At 43.4% G+C, this 24,255-nt stretch overlaps 1 protein-coding gene across 6 annotated transcripts in view; it reads right to left on the bottom strand.

Annotated features, from left to right (window-relative positions):
- Positions 1 to 24,255, bottom strand: part of oxr1a (oxidation resistance 1a) — a 154,166-nt gene that overhangs the window by 27,232 nt on the left and 102,679 nt on the right. For 5 of the 6 annotated variants that reach the window (XM_070967429.1, XM_070967430.1, XM_070967428.1 and 2 more), the window contains 3 exons: positions 17,042 to 17,124; positions 4,872 to 4,979; positions 3,257 to 3,370 (listed from right to left, as the gene is read on the bottom strand). In XM_070967429.1, the coding sequence (XP_070823530.1) occupies positions 3,257 to 3,370; positions 4,872 to 4,979; positions 17,042 to 17,124 (305 nt within the window). The remainder of the gene's footprint in view (positions 1 to 3,256; positions 3,371 to 4,871; positions 4,980 to 17,041; positions 17,125 to 24,255) is intronic. The other variant, XM_070967433.1, reaches the window with a different exon arrangement.

Below are 24,255 nucleotides of genomic sequence, written 5' to 3'. Positions count from 1 at the left end.
TTGTGTCAAAGGCATCTTAAAGCCAGACTATGTAACTTGTGAAGGAAAAACTAGCCCTTTGTTCTTCTAATAAATGAAAAATTGTCTCGTCTGGTATTAAGAGTAGGGTATGTTGGGCTGTATTTTACAGAAAACTGTCTAAGCTTCAATAAGAACATGTATCACAAACACACAGAATTTCAGTTTTGATTTAAATGAGTAGCGGCACACAATTACATGCCAGTAATATTCTGCGGTGAAAACCTCTTATGTTTAATGACTTTGATTTTTCATCAGGCTATTTGAACATGCAATAGGCTTTTTAAACATCTGGCCCAAGATCTGCTTCCTTTTCTATCCGAAAGTAAAAGAGGAACATCTGAAAGCAGTTTCTCTTCAGAGCACTCATCTTCATCTGGGTAATACCAGCTATTTACTGCTTGCGTTGCTATTACTATACACCTCCCAGAACCGTTTATTTGGATAATATCCTCAATGAGATGTGCGTGCCGAGCACTAAAATAGGCTGGTAATTAAAAAGATGCTGGGGATTCTGGAGAAAAAAACAAACAAAAAAAAAGCTGAGTGAGTTATTAAGGTCCTTCCTGTGCTCCAAAAACCAAACTGCACCTGGATGCTGCTTTCTTCTGTAAGACTACCAAATGACACACACAGGAAGAGGGAGACAGGAGTGTGCAGGCAGACACACAAACATGCAGAGCTGACAGATACAGACGCACATTTTCACACAGACAGATAAACACACACACACACACACACACACACACACACACACACACACACACACACACACACACACACACACACACACACACACACACACACACACACACACACACACACACGCCTCCACAAACACATACAGTTGGCATATCGGGTGAGGTAATGTTCCCTCCCTTCTGCCTTCCAAGCACACTTCCTCTGCTCGGAATAATTGCTGCCTAGCTGCTTGTCTGAGACAACGAGCAGCTCCGTTCATTAGCTGCTCTAAATATCAGACACGGCATCATTTTTAAAAGCTTAATTTCTCTGCAGTCGCAGCCCCTCTCTCTGATCCTCGCCCATGGAGAGCCGCAGAATATGCTCCTGTTCTTGCAGGCATGACCTAAATAGATAAGTAGTAAATGAACGGGGGCCCTTTCTTTTGGCAACCGTGGAGAAATTAACAGACAGAGATGAGAGCAGACGAAAGGGAAGCGCTTGTGGTGGGAGGGTGTCTGAACCCGAGCGGAGCAGCGTGGACAGCAAAACAAGACATCCATTTCCATGGAGACCGGCAAACAATCATATTTCTTAAGGGACCACTGGGCTTCCTGCGGTGCTTAGTGATTGGCTCGTTCAGATGCTGCAGATGCTGTACCTGAGGGAGATGGCTCACACTGCAGGTCTTAAAGCTGTGAGGACAGGATGTGTATGGCTCACTGGACTAGACCTGAAGTCACCTCAGGCACAAACAACATGCCTCTGACCTCCAGCTTGTTTCGGTTTGACAGGGAAGAGTGGGAAAAATGGGATGTTGAGGATGTAAATTTGACCGTATATTAGAGCCAGAATGAACCCCACCACAAAACAACAAAGACAAAAGCATCCTTGTTTATCACCACACAATGTTTAGATGCGACACACTGGAAATGTGATCAATTGGAGATGGCCACAAATACGACTGGCCACAGTAACAGCGATGTGGAAATGCCATATATTTCCATCTTCATGTAGCAAAACTAGAGCAATGAATCAAACTAAAATTGCTGTCAGCCAGCAGCTTAGATACTAATTAAGAGCAAAGCGTTTAGCAGAGACAGCTTTTCAAATAGCCCATTTCACACATGCACTTTGTTCTGTAAATGTGGCAGCAATTCAACATGTCAGCTTCATGTTTGAAAAGAACCACGAGCTGCCTTTCCATTACAGTTGCTCTGGCAATCTGTGTCTCCCTCCATTGGTCAATGTGAATGTAAGGCTGCCATACTAATGGCTACAGCAGACACAAGATCCTGGTCTTTTTGAACATTTAAATGCATGATGACTGCATATCTGGGATGTTTGTTAAGACAGTAATCTGAGTGTAGACATCATGACATCAGAGACTCATAACCAGAAACAGGTTTGTGGCTAGAGAAGCTGATAAAGATAAGAGAAGTCCTTGTGTTGAGCCGTGCTGACTGCTCAGTCAGGGGACAGACAAACCACAGACAGGTTAGGTTAGTTGGAGCTGAGACAATTTGTAATAGAAGCTCAAATTATGGCTTATGGAAAACTTGCAACTAATCATCCTAGTTATAATTCATATGGAATTCTCTCACTTTGGGTGATTTTATTGATGTAAATAGAAATAGGAACTGGATTTATTGTGCTACTGTGTCTAAATAACTCTTGGAATCTATTGTGTCATAGACCTTTTTATAGTTGTGCCTGATTGAATGATCTCCTTCTCATAATGCCAGCTGAATGTCAGTTGTTACTTCCTGTTTTTTTTTTAAATTTTGAAAGCACAATGGAAAGAACATACATGTTCTCTGGTGCTACAAATGCCCTGGAAGAAATCATTTTAGAGCCGCACAAGAAGACAACAAAAGAAAAAAAACAAAACAAAACATTACTGTGAAGCAGCACATGCGTCCTTCCAGTACACACACACATCACTTCCTGTCCAGTCCTTGCAAAATACAAGGCAGGTTTTATTGTCTGACCTATCCTTGAAACCACAGGCACCTCTTGCTGTCTGTTCTGCCCTTGACAGCACATCATCCTGGATGTTCACCTTTGTGCTGACAATTAACAGAGCTTTAAAATGTGACAGAAACGGTTGAAGGAGAAGTCAGTGGTTATATGTGTGCTGTGTGTGAATGCGTGTATGTGGTGGTGACAGAGAGGCACCGACAGCGTGTGAAAGCATTGTACATGAGCCGCCGCGTACGATAATCTGCGGCCTCTGGCTCTAAAATAATGACGCTGGGCAAATTTACCTTTCTTGGCTGAGTCAATATGACCTCAATGACAGGTAACTTCCTGATATCTGAATACATTTCCTGTTTTTTGGTACCTTTGGCATTTTTCCGTTGATCATATTATTTTAACAGTAGCATGCAACATTTATTGCATGGGTGAGTGAGTATCATCGCTCAATGGGTAAATATTCAACACAGATTCTTTCTTGAATCTCTCCATGAAAAGCACTAAAACAGTAAGGTTTATCTACTGTTCATGGACCTTTTCTGAGTGTGTGAGATGTGCGTCAGAGATGTGGTCAACATACCGTCACCTTCTCTAAATCAGCTTCTGAGGAGGTGGGAGACAGGGGGCTGATGGGACTGAGGGAGGGGGAGCTTCCGACACTGGAGACGTACTCAGGATCAGGAACGTACAGAACCTGCAAACACAATCCACGTCTGTATTTACACAGGCGCTTCCTTTGTGCAAACACGCACTACTCACAACATGCATGCACAGGCAGTGATAAAAGAGAACTACGCTCACGCACAAGTGACATGGCAAATAACACGAAATAATGTGAACAGCCTGATGCTATTGACAAGGACAAACAGAGACATGGAAAGTGACTGTCATAATACTAAATCAACATGTCAGGATTAGCAGTGACGGAAGCAAGGTGTCTGACGGTCTGCATAGAACAAAAACACACATGCTTATACGAAGTTTGATTTTCATCTGTTTTGCAGTGTAATGAGAAGGAAGGGGAATGGCTTGCTGTTATGACCTTTAGGGAATTCAACTTATTTGTTTTTTACTGCAAGTTAGGTGAGAACATTGATACCATGGCACAATAAAGGCTTTCAAAATTCATTAAAAATATCAGATACAGGGATGGAATAGGTATCCCTGATGAATTCGATATAAGAAGTGGTATTTCTACAATGACACCTGTAGGGACATTTATGATTGCCATGTTTGGACCTACAGTACATAATATCAACAGCACTGTCAGAAAAAAAGGTTAGGAGGTACTAAAGCCTTTGAATTTCGTACTGAATTTCTTTATCCAATTGAAAATGTTTGGCTTGTGCAAGAAGTTAGCAGAGCAATCTATCAATAAACCACTGATTCAGGGTACAGAAATGAGCTGTTTCAGCTGTGGTACGACTTCTGCGTCAGCCACGGACAGACAGGAGGAACGATGGTTCAGTAAGTGCTCTCTGCACTCCACTGTTTGGACGCAGCTCAACTCAGCACTGTTTGCAGAGAGCTGCCAACGGGACGTGTCTCGTCTCCATTTGGCTGGATAACAATTTGACGCCAAGAAACAGAGTCAAAATATTGTTTTGGATGTTTGTCACCTTCCCCCATTAAAAAACTAATTTAGAATTTGGTTTCTTTTGCCCGAAAGAGAAAAGACAAACATGAAAGCCAGGGAAGCTGGCAGTGGGTTTAACAGGCTGAAGAAGGGTAGCCTGTGTGATGTTGTCGGAGTTAAAGCATCTATGGGAGAATCACACACATCATTATACTTTTTTAGGAACAAAATAGGTCTTTCGCTATGAATTGCGTCTTAATGGGACAAGTGACGCTGTAATTAGCAGAGAATTAAGTGGGGATACAGATAGTAGGGATGTGAACAGTGAGTCAGCAAATTGCTCAGAGGAAGTAGGAGGGTTAAGACATGCAGGATGTAATTTTCCCCAAAAATCTTCTTCTGTCTCCAGGTTTTCCACCTAAATCCCCACATGTACTGTAGAAAATGTTTAGTGATTGTGAGATCACGATAAAGCGTTGAGAATGCATTATGGACTGTCAAAAAGAGCTATTAAGAGATCGACCGGTCGGGGAGATGCTGCAGATAGGAGGCAGCTGTGGGACAGTGATGAAGTGATGCAGCTGAATATATCAGTGAAGGCGGGCACGGCGGTTCACACCTGGCCAGGCACCACTGCTCTGGAGAACAGCTTGTTCAGCTGAACCAGTTCGTTGGGTGTGGTGTCAAACTTGAGCGCAATGCTGTTCAACGTGTCCCGCGATTCCACCTGGACCACAAAACAAGAGAGAGGACACAAAATCACACTCGTTTCTGTTCAAGCTGTACAGGGAAGACTTAAAGATGTGACACACATGATAAGACACAAGACACGGAGAGAGGAAAACTGCGCCAAGCTGTGCATTTATTACTTTCAAAGGTTTTAATGTTGCTTGATGCATGCATGTTAGATTTGGGGTGTTAAGCAAATTAAAGCTGTCGGCTCTTGACCAGGAATAGACTCCCACGGGAAGCGATGTCGCTGGTAGAAATATGAACTGACATCAATGTCAGCAGCAGTCTTGTGTTATCTTGTGAACCACTTGTAGAGCAGCATCTACTGTTTCTCACAAAATGAGGAGGACTCTTTCATGTGCACAAAGTCTGGGTCTACACCTGTAAAAGAAAGGACTCGTTTCCTTTCTGATTAATCTCTCACTTTAATAAATCATCTCGTCTAAAAAGCACCAGATCATCATGCAAAAAGCCCTTCATAATTTCTCACAACCCAAGTGATGTCTTCAAACTGACTGTTCGCTAAACCCCCCGATCAGTGATTGCTAAATCATAGATTAGCAGCTGTCATCAGGTACGGTAGCTTCATCAAGCTTTGGATTTCTCCACTTTTTGAAACATTGTGCATGGAGGTACAGTGAGCAAGAGAGAAAGTGTAGCGTAATGTCGAGTGTGTTTGCCTGCTCTAGTGTAAGCTGGTAGTGGATCACTGACATCAGGGTGTAGGCTCCTGCTCGTTACTATTATGCATTTTCATCCTTTCTTCTTGTAAATGGAATGGTGAAACAAACTTTTTGAAAAGACAAAGTACAGACAAGTCTTACATTTTACATGCTGTGGCTATCTCAACTGTTTACTGCAATACAAGAACAAGGATGCTTCATTATGGATCATCTACTGCTGAAGAAACTGACTTTTCTTTTAGCATGATATTGTCTATGGAACCATCCAGTGCCTATTTAAGACCCCTTTTATATGATTCCTGTTTAAAACGAGTCAGCTGGAAACATTAATAATGAAATAACATTAGCATAATTAGCCAGCTACCTACAACTGCTTTTCTTTTCCTTTAAAAGGCGCAGCTTTTGTCTACATCTTTGAAATTAAGCACTCTTTGTTATTGTTAAAATGACTAAAAGTCTACAGCCATTATCAATGTTAACTGCAGGTGAGGTGTGAGAGAGGAAAGACTGACGGCATAGCAACAGTAACCAAGGGGTGGGACTTCCAGCAATCTGTCCAACCAACAGCTGCGAACCCAAAAATGTTCAGATTACAATAACACAAAACAAAATAAAGCAGCAAATGCTCACTTTCATCTCAAGAGTTTCACCCAAATGATTGTTTTGACATTTTTGCTTCATCAATAATGGAAACAACTGACTGCTCATGGAAATGGTAGCTGATGGTAGCTTTGTTGGTCAATTAGGTGATTAATTGGCTCATCTTTTGAAGGTCATTTAATTTTGTTTAATAAAGCACAACATCCTGAGCCATATTAAGTGCACAAACAAGCAGAAGAGAGGTAGCGCTTCGTGTCAGTCGAGGTTTAATGTGTCATGCCGGCTGCTGTTGGGGCTACAGTCTGTGCTCAGCTGCTGCACCCTGCAGTTTGACACAGGTGCATTTGCTTGTCTCCACCAGTTAAAATCCATACAACAGAGATGTGCTCCACGTGTCTGAACTAGTTAAGCATCTAACATGCCCAGTGGGAGTTTCTCCCTTCCAAATAAGGATGACAACCATGTCAGAAAGCGCCTGCGTGTGTGTGGAAGGTGCTATGAGTAAAAAAAAGTGTGCTCAGGGGAGAGAACCCCTGAAAACCAGACAGGCAGGGCTGACTCTGAGCTGTGTATAATTAGGACAGGATAATGGCACTGTGTGTTTTAGTGCAACAGTCATGGGACTGCCTCAGAATGTATGTGTGTGTGTGTGTGCGTGTGTGTGTGCGTGTGTGTGTGTGTGTGTGTGTGCGTGTGTGTGTGTGTGTGTGTGTGTGTGCGTGTGTGTGTGCATGTGTGTGTGTGCGTGTGTGTGTGTGTGTGTGTGTGTGTGTGTGTGTGTGTGTGTGTGTGTGTGTGTGTGTGTGTGTGTGCAAACAGTCCCACAAAAACAACAAGGAATGACAGCTTCTCCAAATTCGTGACATGACAGATTGTTTCCAGAAGGATATTCTTGCACAGACAGACAGACAGACAGACAGACAGACAGACAGACAGACAGACAGACAGACAGACAGACAGACAGCTGAGTAAAGGGAACCAAGACAGACAAGCTGGAACATTACTAACACAGATTCACTGTGTGTGAGGCAGTCACACATGACATGATCAGGATCATGATCATGTCAACATGTAACAACATCGAGGGGAAGAAGCAGAAAATACAGAACCTCAGACGCCGTTAGCAAGAGACAATGTTTCACAGTAAATACCAGCGGTGACGTGCACTAACTCCAGCTCCAAAAACAGACTATTTTGTCTCCAGGTAGCAACTGAGAGTCACAGTGAAGTGAAATATTAGAAGCTTTCACATATTTCACTGACTTAGACAGGTTTCAGGCAGCACCACGAGACAAAATCCTTAGTAAACTCAGAGATAAAGAGTGCATGGGCTAAGATTTGGTTTGAAATGGAGCTCCAAGGAATTAATATTTGAAATATATAAAGTGCACTTGATTTAGCAAGAACAACAGAGCCATATGGGATCATCCCCAGAATCTGTGGCTTCAAGAGACAAGTAAATCAAGCACTCAGCAGCACAAATATTCAAAGTGTGTTACTTAGCCTGTTAGTTTGAGCATCTTCTGAGTATGAAATAGAGCAGAGTTTTGGAGACAGGGGCTAAGGCTGAGGACGGGAGCCATGGATCCGTGGACTGGTTTGTGGTAAAATGAGGCCAGGTTAAGACTGGCTAATGCCAATGCTAGGTGACATCTTTCTATTTAACAGTCTTCACTATATGCAGTTCCTAAGCAACACAGGTTTTAAATTATTTTTCTTTTTTGTTTTGTTTTGTTTTTAAATTTCCTCTCCATCAAGGGAAAAATACTGCTGAGTGACAATCATGGATATTTAAATTGGTTAAAAATCACATACCCATCCATAATGAGGCTATGGCTGATGCAACACACTTCAGGCAACCAGAGGAATAACAACAACATTGAGGAAGCATCTGTGGGAAAACAATCTCTGTGTATGTGATAAAAAAAAACAGCTAATGATGGCAAAAACAGCTGGAATAAGACTAATCAGACTAACCATGAAAGCACAGTGACAGCAGTACTGCAGTGTCACATGTTTTGGCTTGAGAGCACAGCTCTTTAACTTCAGGAGCTGTGATGTCTTGTGATGTTGGTCACTTGCTCGTAACACCATCCTCCACTGTTGAGCAATTAAAAAAGTTGGGGAAGGAGTATTTTCAAAGTCCAATATAAAAGCAGTTTGGGTTTTAAAACTAGAAACTGTCTGCAAAGTTTTAAAATGCAGAAACCTCAGCAGCTGACAAAATAATTGTTGTGTTATTGTTACTGATTAACGGTCCTGCCTGACGGGTCATTTCATACACACTCCCTCCTGTCCCTTTAATCTGCACTGGACTGTGATGAGTGAGCTTGCTAGGGTTGGATAAATTTGGGCTGAGAGTGCTTAACCAAGGCCCAGATTGCAGGCTACGCTGGGTTTAGATGCCCTACCCTCTGGGGCAACAAACTAATCAGATCTGAGGTCAGTCACACTGCGGGGATACAGTCTCCCTGACTCAGCAATGTGAGCAACTTTGTTTGGACAACAATGAACAAGGCAGAGCAGGGATGCTTTGTGCAGTATGGATTTGGTGGGTATGCTGTGCAGGGCTGACTGAGAGAGTAGTTTCTGGATTAGTAACTGCTTGCAAATGGATGTCACTGGATTGAACGGAAGTGGGGGCCAAAGACAAACCTTTCCACTTCCTGTACCCCCCAAACACCACCACTGATAATTATACTATGTGGATTAAAAACTAAATAATTGTCATTGTTCATGAGTTGACATGTGAAAATGATTCCCACACAGACCACCTTTGAATCCAGATGTCTATCTTTGCCCTGTTCACAGACTGATCTCCTCCACCAGTCAAAGTACAGATACACAGTGACGGCAGTTTGTTGAGATGATTAGATTGTCCAGCTATATGAAACGGTAGTCTGATCATTTCAAAGAAACAAATCCAATAAGGAGCCATCCTTCATACTTCGAGATGCTATCTGATACCTTTAGACTTCCTCTGCTTGTTCATCAGGACACAATTAATTCAATAATTCGATCAAAGTTGGGATTACGTTAAATAGAGGTTGCAGAGCAACCGAGGCAGTGAAGACATGGAAAAAACTCATGGCCATCAGGTTTAGAAATTTAGCGTCCTCGTGGAAAAAAGGTATGTGGGTTCAAATTATATTATGTGCAGTGGTTTCATACCAAGTTAAAAAAAATCCTGAACACAGCAGGGTTACAACATAATGCTTACAATTCTGTCCTTAGATTTCCCACATTCCTGCATCAGTTTATCATCAGGTTTTTCCAGTATCCCATTTCCATGTTGCCTGCTAATATTCTCTTATCCCATTATCCGCATTGTTGTTCTTGTCTAGGCAATGTGGTGACAAAAACTAGAAACTACCTTAGAGCCTTTCACCATTCTGACTAAAAGAAACCAGTGAAGCAAAACCACAGAAAAAGACATAAGGAGGATGCAGTGACAGGTATGTGTCATATCTCAAACATCTCCCTTTAACTGTGTCATTAACAACCGCTCTTAGACATCGCATGACAGCATCAAGGTCCTTCAGGATTTCTCATGTCATCATCTCCGCAAAGGAAGTTGTACTGTTGGTTCAGACAACAGCATGTCAGCTTGATAAATATCCTGTCTGAAAGAGGACTGCAGGCGTTACAGAGACCAGACCCAGAGTGGCAAAGCATCTGTGACTCTGCAATGATACAACACGCGCTCGCCGTGTATTTACCACATAGCCGTAAAAAGCAGGATTAAGTCCAACATATAACCTAACCATTCAAATCATTATTGCTGTGTGCCATAAACAGCAAATCTGTGCTTGTGTGATGTCCTTGGTCCAGTGTTTTGGGTCTTGTTATAAGGAGTTAATAATCAGCAGGGCTCTTACAGTGTCAGACCCTTTCATCCAGGCGGCTTCAGAACAGGGCATCGATCCTCCCTAGGTGCTATTTGCGACTGCCTCATCCATGAACTATTTATTTTTAGCTTTATAGCTCCTCTGTTGCTCAGCACAAAGCCAGCCTATAGGACATTCAGGTCTGCAGGACACTTATAGCTGCTATAACACTGTTTGCATGTGGTTTCCTAGAGAATTCCTTAGCAATATTGGGTCACATATTTGGCTTATAAGGACGAAACTCTGCTTTTTGCTCTACAGACGAGATATTTTGAAGCTTAGCCTCACCTCTGACAGCTGCTGGCTCTTGTATCAAGTCACTGCTCTGGTAGTTCTTGTACCAGGAGCGCGGCCAATCAATATGGGTAAAAATATCTGGTGTTCAATGAAGTAAACACTGGCAAGAGCCAGGTGGTGGGCTGATCTTGGCACCAAATGTGGTGTAATAATAGTGTGATTCAGGTTTGCCTTTTAAGCTTAATTAATCACATAATATATATATATAGGCAAGCAATATTAGCAGCACAGCGAGCTTCAAACGTCACAGAACCACAAGGCACCACTAAAATGACACATGATGCGACTCCACCGAACCTAAGAGGTGCAGCCATTGATTGTACTGTAAGAGGAGCTGTGTCTAACTCAATTAAATGGCAGAGGACAGGGGACATGAAAATGTGACCCGCTGATAAAGACCTGTTATTGACACATTGACAGAAGGAGGAGGGAGGGAGGGCAAAAAGGAAAGAGAGAGTAATCACAATCAGGATCATAGCCACTAATGACAGGTGCACCCTATCTTCTTATCATCCAGATCAATAATACCCATTATTCATCTCAAACTGGGGATGAATAATTAAGCTCCTTCCTCTCTGGGAGACATCTGTCCTTTCGAGCAGAAGGGTAGAGGAAGGCTGTGGCAGCCATCTTGAGAGTGACTGACATCTAGCTAATGGTCACCTTGTTGAACAGAACAGGACGCACAGATTCAACAAAGGCAGGCGGGCTGGACAGCCAAAGACTAATAGCTCCATTAAAGTGTCTGCTGGCATCTTGGTAAAACATTATGGAACATGGGAGCAAATCTACGAGTGCAACTGCAAAAGGCCGACCAAGGGAAAAAGATGCAATGTCATAGCCACGGCCTCTTGGTCAGACTACTAAGCAGAACGGTGTTTAAAGGTATCTGTTAACAGGTGTGGGCTGATCCTTAGTTTTATGCAGGAAGGAGCCATTTCTGCACACCTCAGATTCTCAATGAAAAATGAGTCACAAAGGCAAAAAAAACCCAAAACAGAAACAATTAGAAAGCTGGAGAAGAGTAAAAGAGAGACCATTATGAACACAATGAAAGACTGTGTCGTCATCAAACTGGAAATAAAACTCAACAGCGTATGATTTAATCACCCATAATGCCGTATCAAAGCAGCTATCGCTCCTCATTTTATAATGAAGGATGAAGCCCAGCTTTAGCATGACAGTTGCCATGGCGACTTTGTCGTTACTATCCTAATGGCATGTCTACACCCTTGCTGATCGTTTGCAGACCTAAATTTAGACCCTCTATAAGTGAGGGGGGGGAAAGTCACATCATCCTGTCCTTTTCAAGGGGACACAGAATAAGGTCTCTCTTTCAGGCTCTGATGGACCTCTCCTCGCGCCAGGCTCTGACCTCCTGCTTCAGGCTTTGACAGCTTCTCTGCTGATTTACCAGCACATACACAGGGACCTAATGACATACAAGGACCGGCAATGCAAAAAGAGATTCACGGTGACTTTGAAAGGCCAAAGTTGAGGCAGGATTTGAGACAGGCTTTTCTGGGAGGTGGTCAAATGAGCCCACTGATAATTTTCTACTGCTTTATATAAGGGAGACGATGAACAATGCAGTGAAAGCTGCACACCTGCTGAGAGAGGCATTAAAATGATATCTGATATTTGACATATTAGATCAGACATCTAACAACATTTGGTTTTGATTACAGAAAGAAATGAAGATTCTAAAATAATCTAAATACAAAAATACAGTTAAACAGTCTTCTCTTCTCATCATAGCTTAACTGGTATGACACTGACAAATATTCGTTTATTTATGTTCTTCAATAGTCAACTTCAAAGTGAATCTGCGTCTAGAAAACCAGACCAGGTTACTGTCGCTCACCTTCAGTGACAAACGACATTTTCATTATTCTAATCTATAGAACTATATTTAGTGATGGCTGCTATGTAGCTTCCCCACTTACATGGTAACAATGGCAAACTGCTAGTAGGTCCTGGTCTTCTAAAAGCACCATCCTTGCTATTTTTTTTTTTTTTTTAAATACCAAAACGATTCTGTGGCATTTCTCTGCCTAACAAACACCTCTGGCAGAGCACAGAGACTGACTCTGGCTCCATCATGCCTGTTTACCAGATAACAGCCAAGTTGTTTTGAAGTTGGCTGACTAACAAAATAAATGTTGATGCAGCTAATAAAATCTAAAAATCAGAAGCCTGCTGACAGCATTGACGCTGCCCTTGGTTTTATGGGGACAGCTGGGCGCAGGGAGGTCGTAATGATGGGGGCATGTTTTTAAAGGGTTACTGTCACAATGGCACGCTCTGCCTCAAACCCTGGCTATGGGCTGTTTTGACTGGAGATGCCACTTCCCTTGTTAACACAATGTGTTAGAATAACACAACTCATTTAGCGCCTCCAGCCAGCAAGAGTTAGCCAAAAATGAAAATACAAACAATGATTATTTCCCTCTCTAGTTTTTTCCTTTGGCTAACTTTAAAAAAAGAATCACTGGCTTTGATTGTGTGAGATTTGGACATGTGGAGCAGGTATTAGTCTGCTCCTCTACCCATCCATCAGTCTCCATCTTCATTTCCCTCCATCCCCTCCTCCATCCCTTTGAACAGTGCCATCTACACACCCCTTCAATCCCATCATTTCGCCATCATCCATTGACCTGTTCGCCTACTCTCAGACAGCGAGCTGTGAAAGAGCTGAAACAGTGGGATCTCCTCTCCTACCCAGCGGTGAATAATGCAATCAGAGTGACTGATTGTCAGGAGAGTGCAGAGTTAAGATTCTCGCTGATGTGTGTGTCTCCCCGTGTACACCCGCACACACACCAGGTGCTCTGCGTATGACTCATCTAATGTCCACAAGTCTCCTAATGCCCACCGTGCTTCCTCTAAGCCCAGCAGAAATGAATTCGACCCACAGACTGCTGGCAAAGGACGATGGCGAGACGATCAGCCTTTGTCCTCTTCACATCTGCTGAAATGGTGATAGTTGATAATATACAGCACAGAAGCATCTCTAAAACACAGAAAAGTGAAGATTTATGTGAGCAGACATGTTGTTAGCTGGGTATTGAGCCTCAGTATTTTTTTTGGTACAAACAGAATGTGCCTGTAGCACTAAGTATTGGAAACTGTCAAGCACAGAAAGCTGCACTGGATTCTTATTTATTTATTCATTCCGAAGTCAGATATTTGCTGATTTAAATTATACTTTTGCCATTTTCAACATTTTCATTGAGGAACTGCTCAAGATCGCAAAGTTAACATGCTGATTCATGAACATTTGCTAATTAGCACTAAATAAAATACAGCTAAGGCTGATGGGAATGTCAGTTTCACGTGTCAGACTGACTGACCGATATTGCCAACCCCAAAGCCATGATGCTAGCATGGCAAAATATTGTAAATGACACCCAGCACCGCATGTGCACACAACCCTAATACACACATTAGGGTAAACGACTTCTACACTAGCATAATGCTATCTGGCTGATCATGTTGCTGGCATGGCAAGAATGACAACATCATGAATGCTGACAACCTCGTCCTTTCTTCCCAAGCCTATAAACTGGAATCCAGACAGTCCTTACCCCAGAAACTGCTTTCTAGTGTCACTATACAAAATGTAATGAGAGCTTTGCTGTGCCAGTTCTACTGAGAGCGCTCCGACAGACTGAAACAGAGTGTGGGTTGGGAGGTTCAGGCCAAGAAATTCAACTCGGCTCAACATTAAAGAATAATTCCATTTATCACATGGATATGTTTATCACAACATAGATGTTATCAGTGTGGTGTTGGCCATGGCTGCTATTGGTTATGATGACACTGCACTCCAGTTTAACTGCTGAGATCTCAGAATGTGGCAAGAAGACAAAAAAAATCAGTCTGAAGGGGTAAGAAAAATTATCATACTGTATTTTATTTGACGACAGGCAGTAGAGAGGTGAAGGGGGGTTAACTGAGGATTCTGTCATTACACTATTAGTGTGTTAGAATCCCTGTGCCACTATGATGCAATGATCTGGAGGAGAAAATGAACGGGAACAGTATTACTACCCAATATCCTGGTTCAACCTACCAATAACAACCATCTGACTGCTCGTGTTTCTTGGCCAATATGACTTCTTTTTAGCAATGTCACCATGTCACAGGATCAGTTACACTTAGCTCAGAGAGTACAATATTTTCATAACAGCTAGAAACGATGGCCAAAGCTACAACACTGCAAACATGAGTGTGTGGCTTTCCCAGTCTTTTTTTTTGGATGTCTTCTTGCAGAATAGGCGTGTGTTCTTTCTCCGTTTTTAAAACTACAAAACTACCACCCAAGTTGAAATAAACCTGTTAGTAGCTATTTGCTAGTCAACACACCTTGTGGATCTCTGGGGTTCAGGTAAAATCCAAAGTAGCATCCCAACTGCAGCATCTACGTCTCTGGTGTCATAAAGCTGGTGTGTCTGGAGATAAATATGTGTGGCCTGCACTCGCTCAGCTCTCCACTTTGTTTGACTTTGACTGGCTTTCCTCTCACCCAGTCACTGGAAAGAGAAAGCCTCCCCTGCATGGCTCACCTCTGTGCTGCTCTTTGCCTCTATCTATCTACTCTGTCTCCTCATCTATCTCTGTTGTTCCCACACACTTCAAACACTTTTTTAATTGGATGCAGGTCAGCCAATAGCTGGACTTGGCTGAATGGACTGGCGTTATCAGTGTCTAGGCAGATGGGTTGCAGCTGCTCAGGTTATTTCTCAGTATGACAAAAAAAAAGACAGAGAAAGAAGCCTGTGTGTGAGGTAGAGGGGTGAGGGAGAGGAAGGGAGATTGCATTGATAAAGCGACACAAGAGGAAGCCCTCCTTTTCCCTGTGCACGCCAAGCGACAGATTATGAACTTATCTGCTGCAGAGCGAAATAAGGAAACATCGTTGGCCGCCCCCGAGATGCGTTTAAGATAAAGTCGCTTCTCAATCACTGGGACAGTGGCGACCATGCGTCTGTGACAGTGTAGGGGAGGCTTCGTTATACCACCTTAAACACCCTCCGCAGCCCTAAGCCTCGTCGCTACATGCCGCTGCAGCGTGTCAGGCTACAGGACATAATCATTGGCAGTGCTTGATCCATCCATCACTCTAGCTGCAATCTAGCGGGGGAGAAGGAGTATAAAAAAAGGAGTTAAGAGCAAGAGAGAGTGATAACTGACAGGAACAGGACTGGTATGCTGCCACCCTGCTAAACGTGACAATAAATATTCTCCCAATTTTTCTTTACCACGTGCATTTCTGTCCATCTTGCTGACTCGCTGTGGCCCTTCTGCTCATATCGGGGCCATGACACAGTGCTCTGGCTCCGACAAAAACCCTGTTGTAATGATTTAGGTTGTTCAAGCTCCAGAGATAAACAAGGGCCTTGTCAATCAGCAACTCTTGGACGACTGACGGAGTGGGGAGGTGGAGGTGGTGTCGGTGTTGCTGAGGTGTTGGCAGTTGGGGAAAGGGAGCCAATCACAGTGAAATCTACAGCAGCTCCGGGAGCCGGGAGCAACAACCGGAGAGAACTGATGGCAGAACAATGCCAGAAAACAAATCCAGAGGAGTTTGGGAGAAGAGAGTGGAATGTCAGTGTGAGACCACAAGCCCTGCCACCCCCACCAGCCCCCACCCCTCATTCCTTTCCTCTCTCCTTCTTCCCTTCCTCTCTTTTCAGCAGATAGCCAGAGCTGAGCCACAGCAATCCCACTCCTCACTGTTGCCACGGAGAGAGAGGCGAGGAAAAGCAGTCTGACTGCAGCTGGATTTGAGGGTCATTTGAAGAACACAACCAGGCAAAGCAGAGACGGGCTCCATTTTCAGCTCACACCAGGGAACCAGAGCCCTCTCTCTCTCTCTCTCTCTCTCTCTCTCTCTCTCTCTCTCTCTCTCTCTCTCTCTCTCTCTTTCTCTCACTTGCCTCACCCCCCCCCCCCCCCCCCTTCTCCTACACAACAGTTAAATCAATAGAAATGACAACGCAGTTGGAAGGTCATTCGCGAGCACAGCGAGCTCTGTGGTGGAATGCTCTCCGATACACGGCACAGAGAACGAATGGAAAAACAAATACAAATCCTGCCAGCGCTCCTGCTCGTCCGTCCTGCTCTGATCCAGCTGGAAGAAATGTACAGAGCTGCTACAATTCCTCTCTCCTTTCTATACATCAACCGGCAAAATGGAGCTGAGCGTTGTGCTGCTGCACGGCGAGTCTTTAACAGAGGATACATTGTTTCCATAAGCTGTCTATCAGCTATCCTGCACATCTGTCCACACACACACACACAGTGCTCTTTATGTAAACAGTTTGAGAATGAGGTACACGTGTTACACTCGCAAAATCCACAAAATGCTTCTCCCCCTCACTAATGAGCTACCAAGCATGGTCAGACACGGTGCCGTCACAACACACAAACACAACTGCTACAGCTAGAATATTAGTGGAGCTAGACAGAGCTACAGAGAGCACCAGCAGCAGACTCACACAGGCAGCAGCATGGGAGCAGAAAAGCATCAAAAACACGTAACGACATTAACACGGAAAGAGCAGAGTTGCCTGTGCGTTACTCACAGAATATTCAATGGTCCCTTTGGGTCTCTGGAACGACATGCGCCTCCCATCCTTCTTCTCTGGAGTCTTCTTCTGGCCGGTATCTGAAAGCAAGCGAGGCAAGGTACGCATTACATTCATGTTCCTCTCTCCCCAGCTTGTCACAAGCTGCCGTTTCCCAGCCCCGTGGGTAGACAGCTCATTCGTCAACAGTGAGTGAGCCAGCCAGCCAGCCAGCGATGTGAGCTGTGAGCGCTGGACCACTTTCTCTCTCTCGCTCTCTCCCCCTCTCTCTCCTTCTCGCGCTGCTTCTACCCTTCTGCCCTCGCTCTCCCTCTATCACACTGTCCTCTCTCTCTCTCCCGTGTTCCTCCTCGCCCACCGTGCAGTGCAATGACAGCCGATGAAACCAGTTCACCTTGCCTTCCTCCCCCTTTTCCCTCTCACAGCAGACAGAGACCAGGCTGACCTCCATCGGGGCACAGCCGCTCTGGATGCGAGCCCGAGAGGAGAGGAGGAAGATGGATTCGGTAGGGAAGCTGGAGATGGAGAAGGAGGAAAGTGGGGGCTGAACCAGAGGGTGGATGGAGCAGAAGGGAGGGGTTCAGTGCTATGTGTTGGTTGGGGAATGGGGGGATGCAGCATGGGGAAGTGGCAAGTGAAGAACAAGATGGAAGTGTAGAACTGTAGTGGTAGCTCATTGTTTTCAGGCATTTTCAGACTTTTTGTGAAAGGATCTGGAAAGGTTGGGAGATACTACAGAAGGCAGAGGAGAAGATCATGGGTGGAAGGTTGGAGGAGTCAAGGTGAGAATACAGAGAGTAACCTGGGGAGTTTAGTCTGAGAGTAAAAGGAATATGATATGGTAGAGATGGCTGGTTTTGGGGGAATTGCAAGATATAAGAAAAGGGTGGACGGTGACAGGATGATGGAGGAAAGAACACGAAGAAGCTTGGGGGTTGGGAGAAACGATGGAGATGAAAGGCAAGAGGGTGAATGGAATATCGAAGCGAGTAGATGAAAGACGGTAGCAAAAGATAGGATGGGAGATGAAAGCAACTGGAAGGGGACTCTTGGGAATGAAGAGGGTCTAGAAATGGGGCTGACTCTGGTCTTAGGTCTGACAAGAAGAAGCTCGGGCAAATGGGCTTGAGGAATGCCGCACAAGACAAGAGAGGAGCTGACTGGAGGTGACAGAGTTTCAGTGAAGGATCTCTGTTGGACATATGTTAACCCAGTGCCCTCAGATGCCTCCCTTAAACACCTTTCTTATGGAGGTGCTGCATGACTAATGAGTCCCTTTATTCAAGTCTTTCTCATCAGGCATCTCAGATAGCTCAAAATATGAGTCATACACCAGTGTTGCTATTTCTGGGGCTTAGGACTGCCTGGCAGAAAGTGAGAGGGGAGGGGAAATCAGAGCCGCTTCAGGTGTAAATATTAGTCTCGCAAAGACCAAACTGTAGGTGCTGTTTATGAAACGCAGCCTGAGGCTGCCAGTTCTTTCAATTTAATAATTAGTATGCTGTCACATGAGACTAGATAGGGTCTAAAATTATGTACATAACACTACCAGATCTGATCATTGAGTATCATCACAGTCATAGCAGGAAATCAGTAGCCCAGAAAAGATTTATGCTGTTAAATGATGATTATTTCTTTGAATTTTATTTACAGATATTAAACTGGTTTGAAAATGCTCATATTCTGTCTATATATCGCCCAGTTGGCTGCAGAATGTTTTAGTGTTGATATGAAAACAGAACTTTGAGTTATTTATGTGAATTCATCTTTGAAGCATGTGAAATAATTCTTTTTGGAATTAGTTTGTATGACTTTACATTTGTTTTTTTACATTACAGCATCATCATATTGATGTTTTTGACAGCAGCTGCTGGTTGATTAATAGCTAATCATGCTGCTGTCTACTGGATTCTCTCTGCTCAGGTCAACTGCAGTTTGGATCAGGTCTAATTATCATCAGGTCTGTGCTCCCTTTGAATCGGGTCTCTCTGTTTTGAAAATCATTTTATGCGTGTTGGGTTGTGGTAGTTTTTCACTGGTCCATTTCAGATTGGGCCAAACATTTGGGAACTGTAGACACCTCTACCACAAAGAGAGTTCCCTTTTAAGATTGATGATTTTGAGTGAAACCATCCAGTATTTCACAACATCAACATAATAGAAAAATGTATCTTTTTCTCATTTCCAGTGCCATTGATGATCATGTGACTGTTTAAATTCTCCTCAAGGGGTATAGACCCGAGGTTAGGAACCACTGCACAGGAGTAGTAATTCAACATTGAATGTGGCTGTGCAAATGGGGATATTCAATGCATTACTAATGATTATTTCTCAACGTTTTTTGTGTGTATTAAGACCAGCAGTCACCTCCAGATCATTTGCACTTTAATATAAGCTAATAATAATGATAATACAATGAGCACTGCCCTGCTAAGGTAGTGTATAACATAACCTGCAGCACTATGAAAACCTTAGATAAAGAGTTGTGTTGAGAAAGAACACAATGGCTGAACAAACTGTGGGTGTGTGCCAAATCAATTATTCAGTATCCAAATGAAAACCATGGAAGGATGATTACTTTCAGTGGGAGAACACAAACCTGGGCTGTGGATTGTAGATGATTGCATTTTATTTGCTATTTAGAGGCAACACATCATAACTGTGATTCCATGCTTTCTGTTATGAAATACAATCCACTGTGTGTCTGTTTAATTGCAGGTCATGCCAGCGCGGCAGACTCCATGTAACCTGACTCGGTTAGCAAACAGCGGTGGTGTTGATCTGCTTTGCTAGCTGCAGGATCGCAAAGAAAACAAAGATTTGTGTTGTTTTTTTGGCCTTTTCTGGTGGACTGACTTGCTTTTACACATCTGTACACACTGCACTGATACAGGCTGAGCGTAATCAGGGTTAACACGAGATCAGACTCGCAAATAGTGCAGAATGAGAAGAGCAGGAGAGAGTGACACGGAGCCAAAGAAAATAACACATATGCATTAGCAGCTGCAGGGGTGTTTGCACATGGTGAGCCAGTGATTGGTCTAAAATTAAACCTCACCATGGATGGTGGCACAAGATATGGGCATTTTATTCACACTCCAGACACACAGTGGAGCTCAGCACCAGGGCATCATCAGTAACAAAGGCTCTGGTTTCATCCCACTCCACAGGAAACCAGGAGCATCTGTTGTCTCTAAATAAGCCCTGCTTCTATAGAGGGAAGCTACTTCTTAAGTCTACAAATCACAGCCTGTTTGTTTCATGAGATCCATCCGCATCCAGCGATGTATTGGAATTTCGATTTTCAGTCAAGAATGCTTTTGTTGTCGATATGCAAACGGATAGTGTTTCAGCTTTGATTTTTCCTGTTCTGACACACACTCTTTGCTTCTTTACCGTAACAGCAACACGTCATGCATTGAGACAGCATGATATAACATGCTCAAAATGGCAGAATCAGGAGATGCAGAGGCTGCACCGGAAAGGCGTGAAGAAACGGGCCTGTGGCCAATGCCAATCTAGATAAAGAACACGCAGTTATCCTCGCTGAACAGCACAGTGAAAATTTCTACCAGAGGTGAGCCGAGGTCGCTAGTTATCTAATTTGTTGTTCAACCAAGTAAAACAACAGTTGCCACAGCGAAAGCTATTTTACTGTCCTCCTTTGCAATAAAGAACATTTCACTTGGCTCATTAATGAGCAGAATTACAGTTACACTGGGTCAACTGTGAGAGAAGCTGTGCGACTCCCTCAGACGCTGAAAGGAGCTGCTGTGCGTCGGGAAAAACAAAGGCTGCCTCTCACCAATCGAGGATGTCAACAGTCACAAGAAGTCACGCCTATGTGAGCAACTTAAGAAAAAAATGCGTGACAGTGATCCACCCCCAGCCTCACAGCAACACAACCCTGGACAAGACGGGAGCACAGCTCTTATCAGTGAGGACTTTGCTGGACGTCCACTACAAATGATCACAATTAGACAATACGTGAGTGACTTCTCTTGTCCTGCAGGAGATTCGACTCTCACCTCTCTGCAGCTCCATGGTTTAATATGTCTATGTGGGGATCTGTGACATGAAAACTGTGATAAACACCCTGCTGAGTCCCACATTCCTGAAATGAGGCTTCTCGAGGACAGAAGAAAACACTGAAACGGTTAAATAAACTCTCATCTTTTATACAAAGAAGGAAAAGAAGTTTCGAAAGGTATACATCGATCACGCACACGTTTAGAAGTTTCTCTCTGAATGCCTGACAATTTCTTGTCACAACTATAGGAAAAAATTACCATAACTCTTTAATATGTGCCATCAATGGATGTCTGCTGTTACTGAATTGTAACTACATAGAACGAAGAAATGCATTTCCATTAAAACACAGAGAAAATATGCAAACCTGTGGGAATTTGGATGATTTGTACATCCAGATGATTCTTGATAAGAGCTGAAATGCTACTGTATTTGACTCTGTGAACGGACTGTGTTCTGTACCCGTGCAATCTGTTGAGAATGAATCACGGCTGCTAAATATATGGCTCCCCTCACTTTGCACACAGCAATGACAAACTAAAGCAGGCAGGGAATAGGAGAGTCAACAACTATGTGACTAACATTCCCTCATGGTCTGAAAGAATACACAAGCAACCAATTTCCCTCTGCTCCCTTGTTTTCCCTGCCTGCTGGCTATACAGCCCTCCCCAGATGTTATTTTTAGAAAACCCCTAAACAGTAGGGGAGGCAATAGCTCTGCGCCACAGCCACACTGAACAGGTGCTGTGCAGGACTAGTTAGAGAGCTGGAGACTTTGCTCAGAAGTCTGTGAGGGAGGGAGGACAGAGTCAGTGGCACAGCAGCTTGTTGTACGCAGGGGTTGGACACAATAACAGAAAGACCTGTAATGCAATCGGTCTGTACACATACCACCTTCGTGTTCTGTGAAGCTTATACTAGTTGGCTTGTGATAAAGCAAAGTCAGAGTTGCTGATTCAACTCTGTGCATCCCATTAAATATCTAAAGCCAAAGCTGCCATAGACTGACATTGCCATCTTAGGAGCCATGTCATATCATCATAAACTAAAAAACATAAACTAAATGAGACAAAATAAGCCATCAGATGGAAAATTACCATCAATACCAGTGTTGTACTGGACCACTATAGGCAATGCTGTCAAAAATGAACAAAATGTCTAAATTGCAACTTTGAATTTATGTATTTTGCATATTACACACACACTCACGCACGCACGCACGCACGCACGCACGCACGCACGCACGCACGCACGCACGCACGCACGCACGCACGCTAACTTTGGTTAGCATGCTGATGTTTGGGAGGTAATGTTTACTATGATCACCATCGTACTGTAGCATGTCAGCATGCTAACATCTGCTCATTTGCACTGAACACAAAGTGTAGCTGAGGTGATGAATTTTGTAACCAAAGTATTGGACAAAAGAAAAATTTGGACCTGATGATGGCGCTTGATGAAAAGTGAAGGGACCATGAATGTCTGAACGCATTATGTTTGATTTATGTTTAGAGCTGTTACAGTATGCAGATTTGCAGCGTTTCTCTGTCATATCATAAACTAAACGTGTGCTGTCGAGACAAAAAAATTGTTGACTGAACGTTTAAATCAACATGAAAATTGATTGATTAGTTGCAATACTAGCTCCTTTTATGTAAATATACATCTATCGTAATACTTTGGCTGTTCATTTCCTCTGACTGAATGACAGAGCTTAATTGTCCCGATTCTGGACATTAATGCACATAAAGTAAGTTCTGATCTTAACATCTACTGGCACTAAAGTAATTCAACAACATCAATGTCCCTCTGACGTAGTTCATGATCGCTGCAGACATATTTTTAAAACACAATAAGCTTGCTAGCCAGTTAATCAGAAATCTAATGTGAATGTCAGGTAAAGAGACAATAAGGCTGCTCCACAACACAAAACAATATTGCTTTGCCATTTGCTTTTCTGCCTTGAGAGGAAAATGTGATGCGACACAGGCTGCTTACTTGTGGCAACATCCTCCACTTTTGAGTGTATGACAGTTTAGAAAGAGGAGGTGGGAGGAGGACAATGCAAGGGTCAGAAAGAGGATTTCAAAGTCAGCGATCTCCGGACCTGGTTGTGTAATGGATGGGTCATTTGTATTGATCAAAATTGTGTAGCTACGCTTATATAAGGCTTGATATTATAAAAGCTCACTTAAGTTACTGTTGTTTTAAGAAACACTGGTATAACATGAAGAAAAACACTGTGGATGCTCTTAACATTGACAGGTATGCCACAGTGTTGGGCTAAGAGGGATAGAGAGTCCCTGTTTCTGACATGAAGTCCAGAGTGTGTGAAAAGAGACTGTGATTGGTCAGTGAAATGCTTACTCAAATAAAACAGGAGTAAAAAGTGCTGACGATCACACAGTGACAAACTCTGGCTTTAAAGCTGAACTGCTGGTGCTGTTATCTTAACACCAAGTCGTTAGGTGGACACGACAACTTTATTACAGCGAAGAGGAGCTGCGAGTTTCACAGGAAGTCGTCTGTTATGTATCGCAAGCTACAGTACCTTATGATATACCATGAGCAAAGTTTGAATGTAGTTTGATTCAGGGAGCTGAGATGCCAAGTACACTGCTGAAGGGGCAGGGGACGCCTGCGTAAGGCAGACACGATTTGAGCCCATCTTTAATGTCCAGCTCATGTTCCATAAAGCTCGGCTGTATTTCTGAAGACTTTTTAATACTTTTAATGTCTCCGACCGGCAGGAAAGTAATTACACTTGTGGATCCTCTAATTACTTCCCACTGTTAAGTTGCCAGAAAATAAAGGCAATGTATCATACCAACCGCAGCAAATATCAACAGTCCCACTGTCTCAGAAGACGCATGAATACCAGTGAATAGAGGAAAAGAGCCAACAGCACTGTACCAAGAAACAGCTCATGATTGCAGTGTAACTCTACTATAGTGCTAGCATAAGCTACAGTCTTTCCATTGTAATGAATGTCCAGCACATGGGTCTAGTAGAGCTGTCAACCTAAACACAGAGAACACAGTGTGACAGGCAACATCCCTTTGCCAACACCCTCAATACCACTCAGCTCTATATTACACTGCCAGCCTCCACGGACCAGCCTATACACCACTCAGCTTTTACAGGAAACTTTGCTGAACTGCAGTTTGTGTGTGTGTGTGTGT

The sequence above is a fragment of the Chaetodon trifascialis genome, chromosome 7 (genome assembly GCF_039877785.1).
Source record: "Chaetodon trifascialis isolate fChaTrf1 chromosome 7, fChaTrf1.hap1, whole genome shotgun sequence".
NCBI classification, from domain to species: domain Eukaryota; kingdom Metazoa; phylum Chordata; class Actinopteri; order Chaetodontiformes; family Chaetodontidae; genus Chaetodon; species Chaetodon trifascialis.
This window is presented reverse-complemented; position numbering and strand designations above follow the sequence as displayed.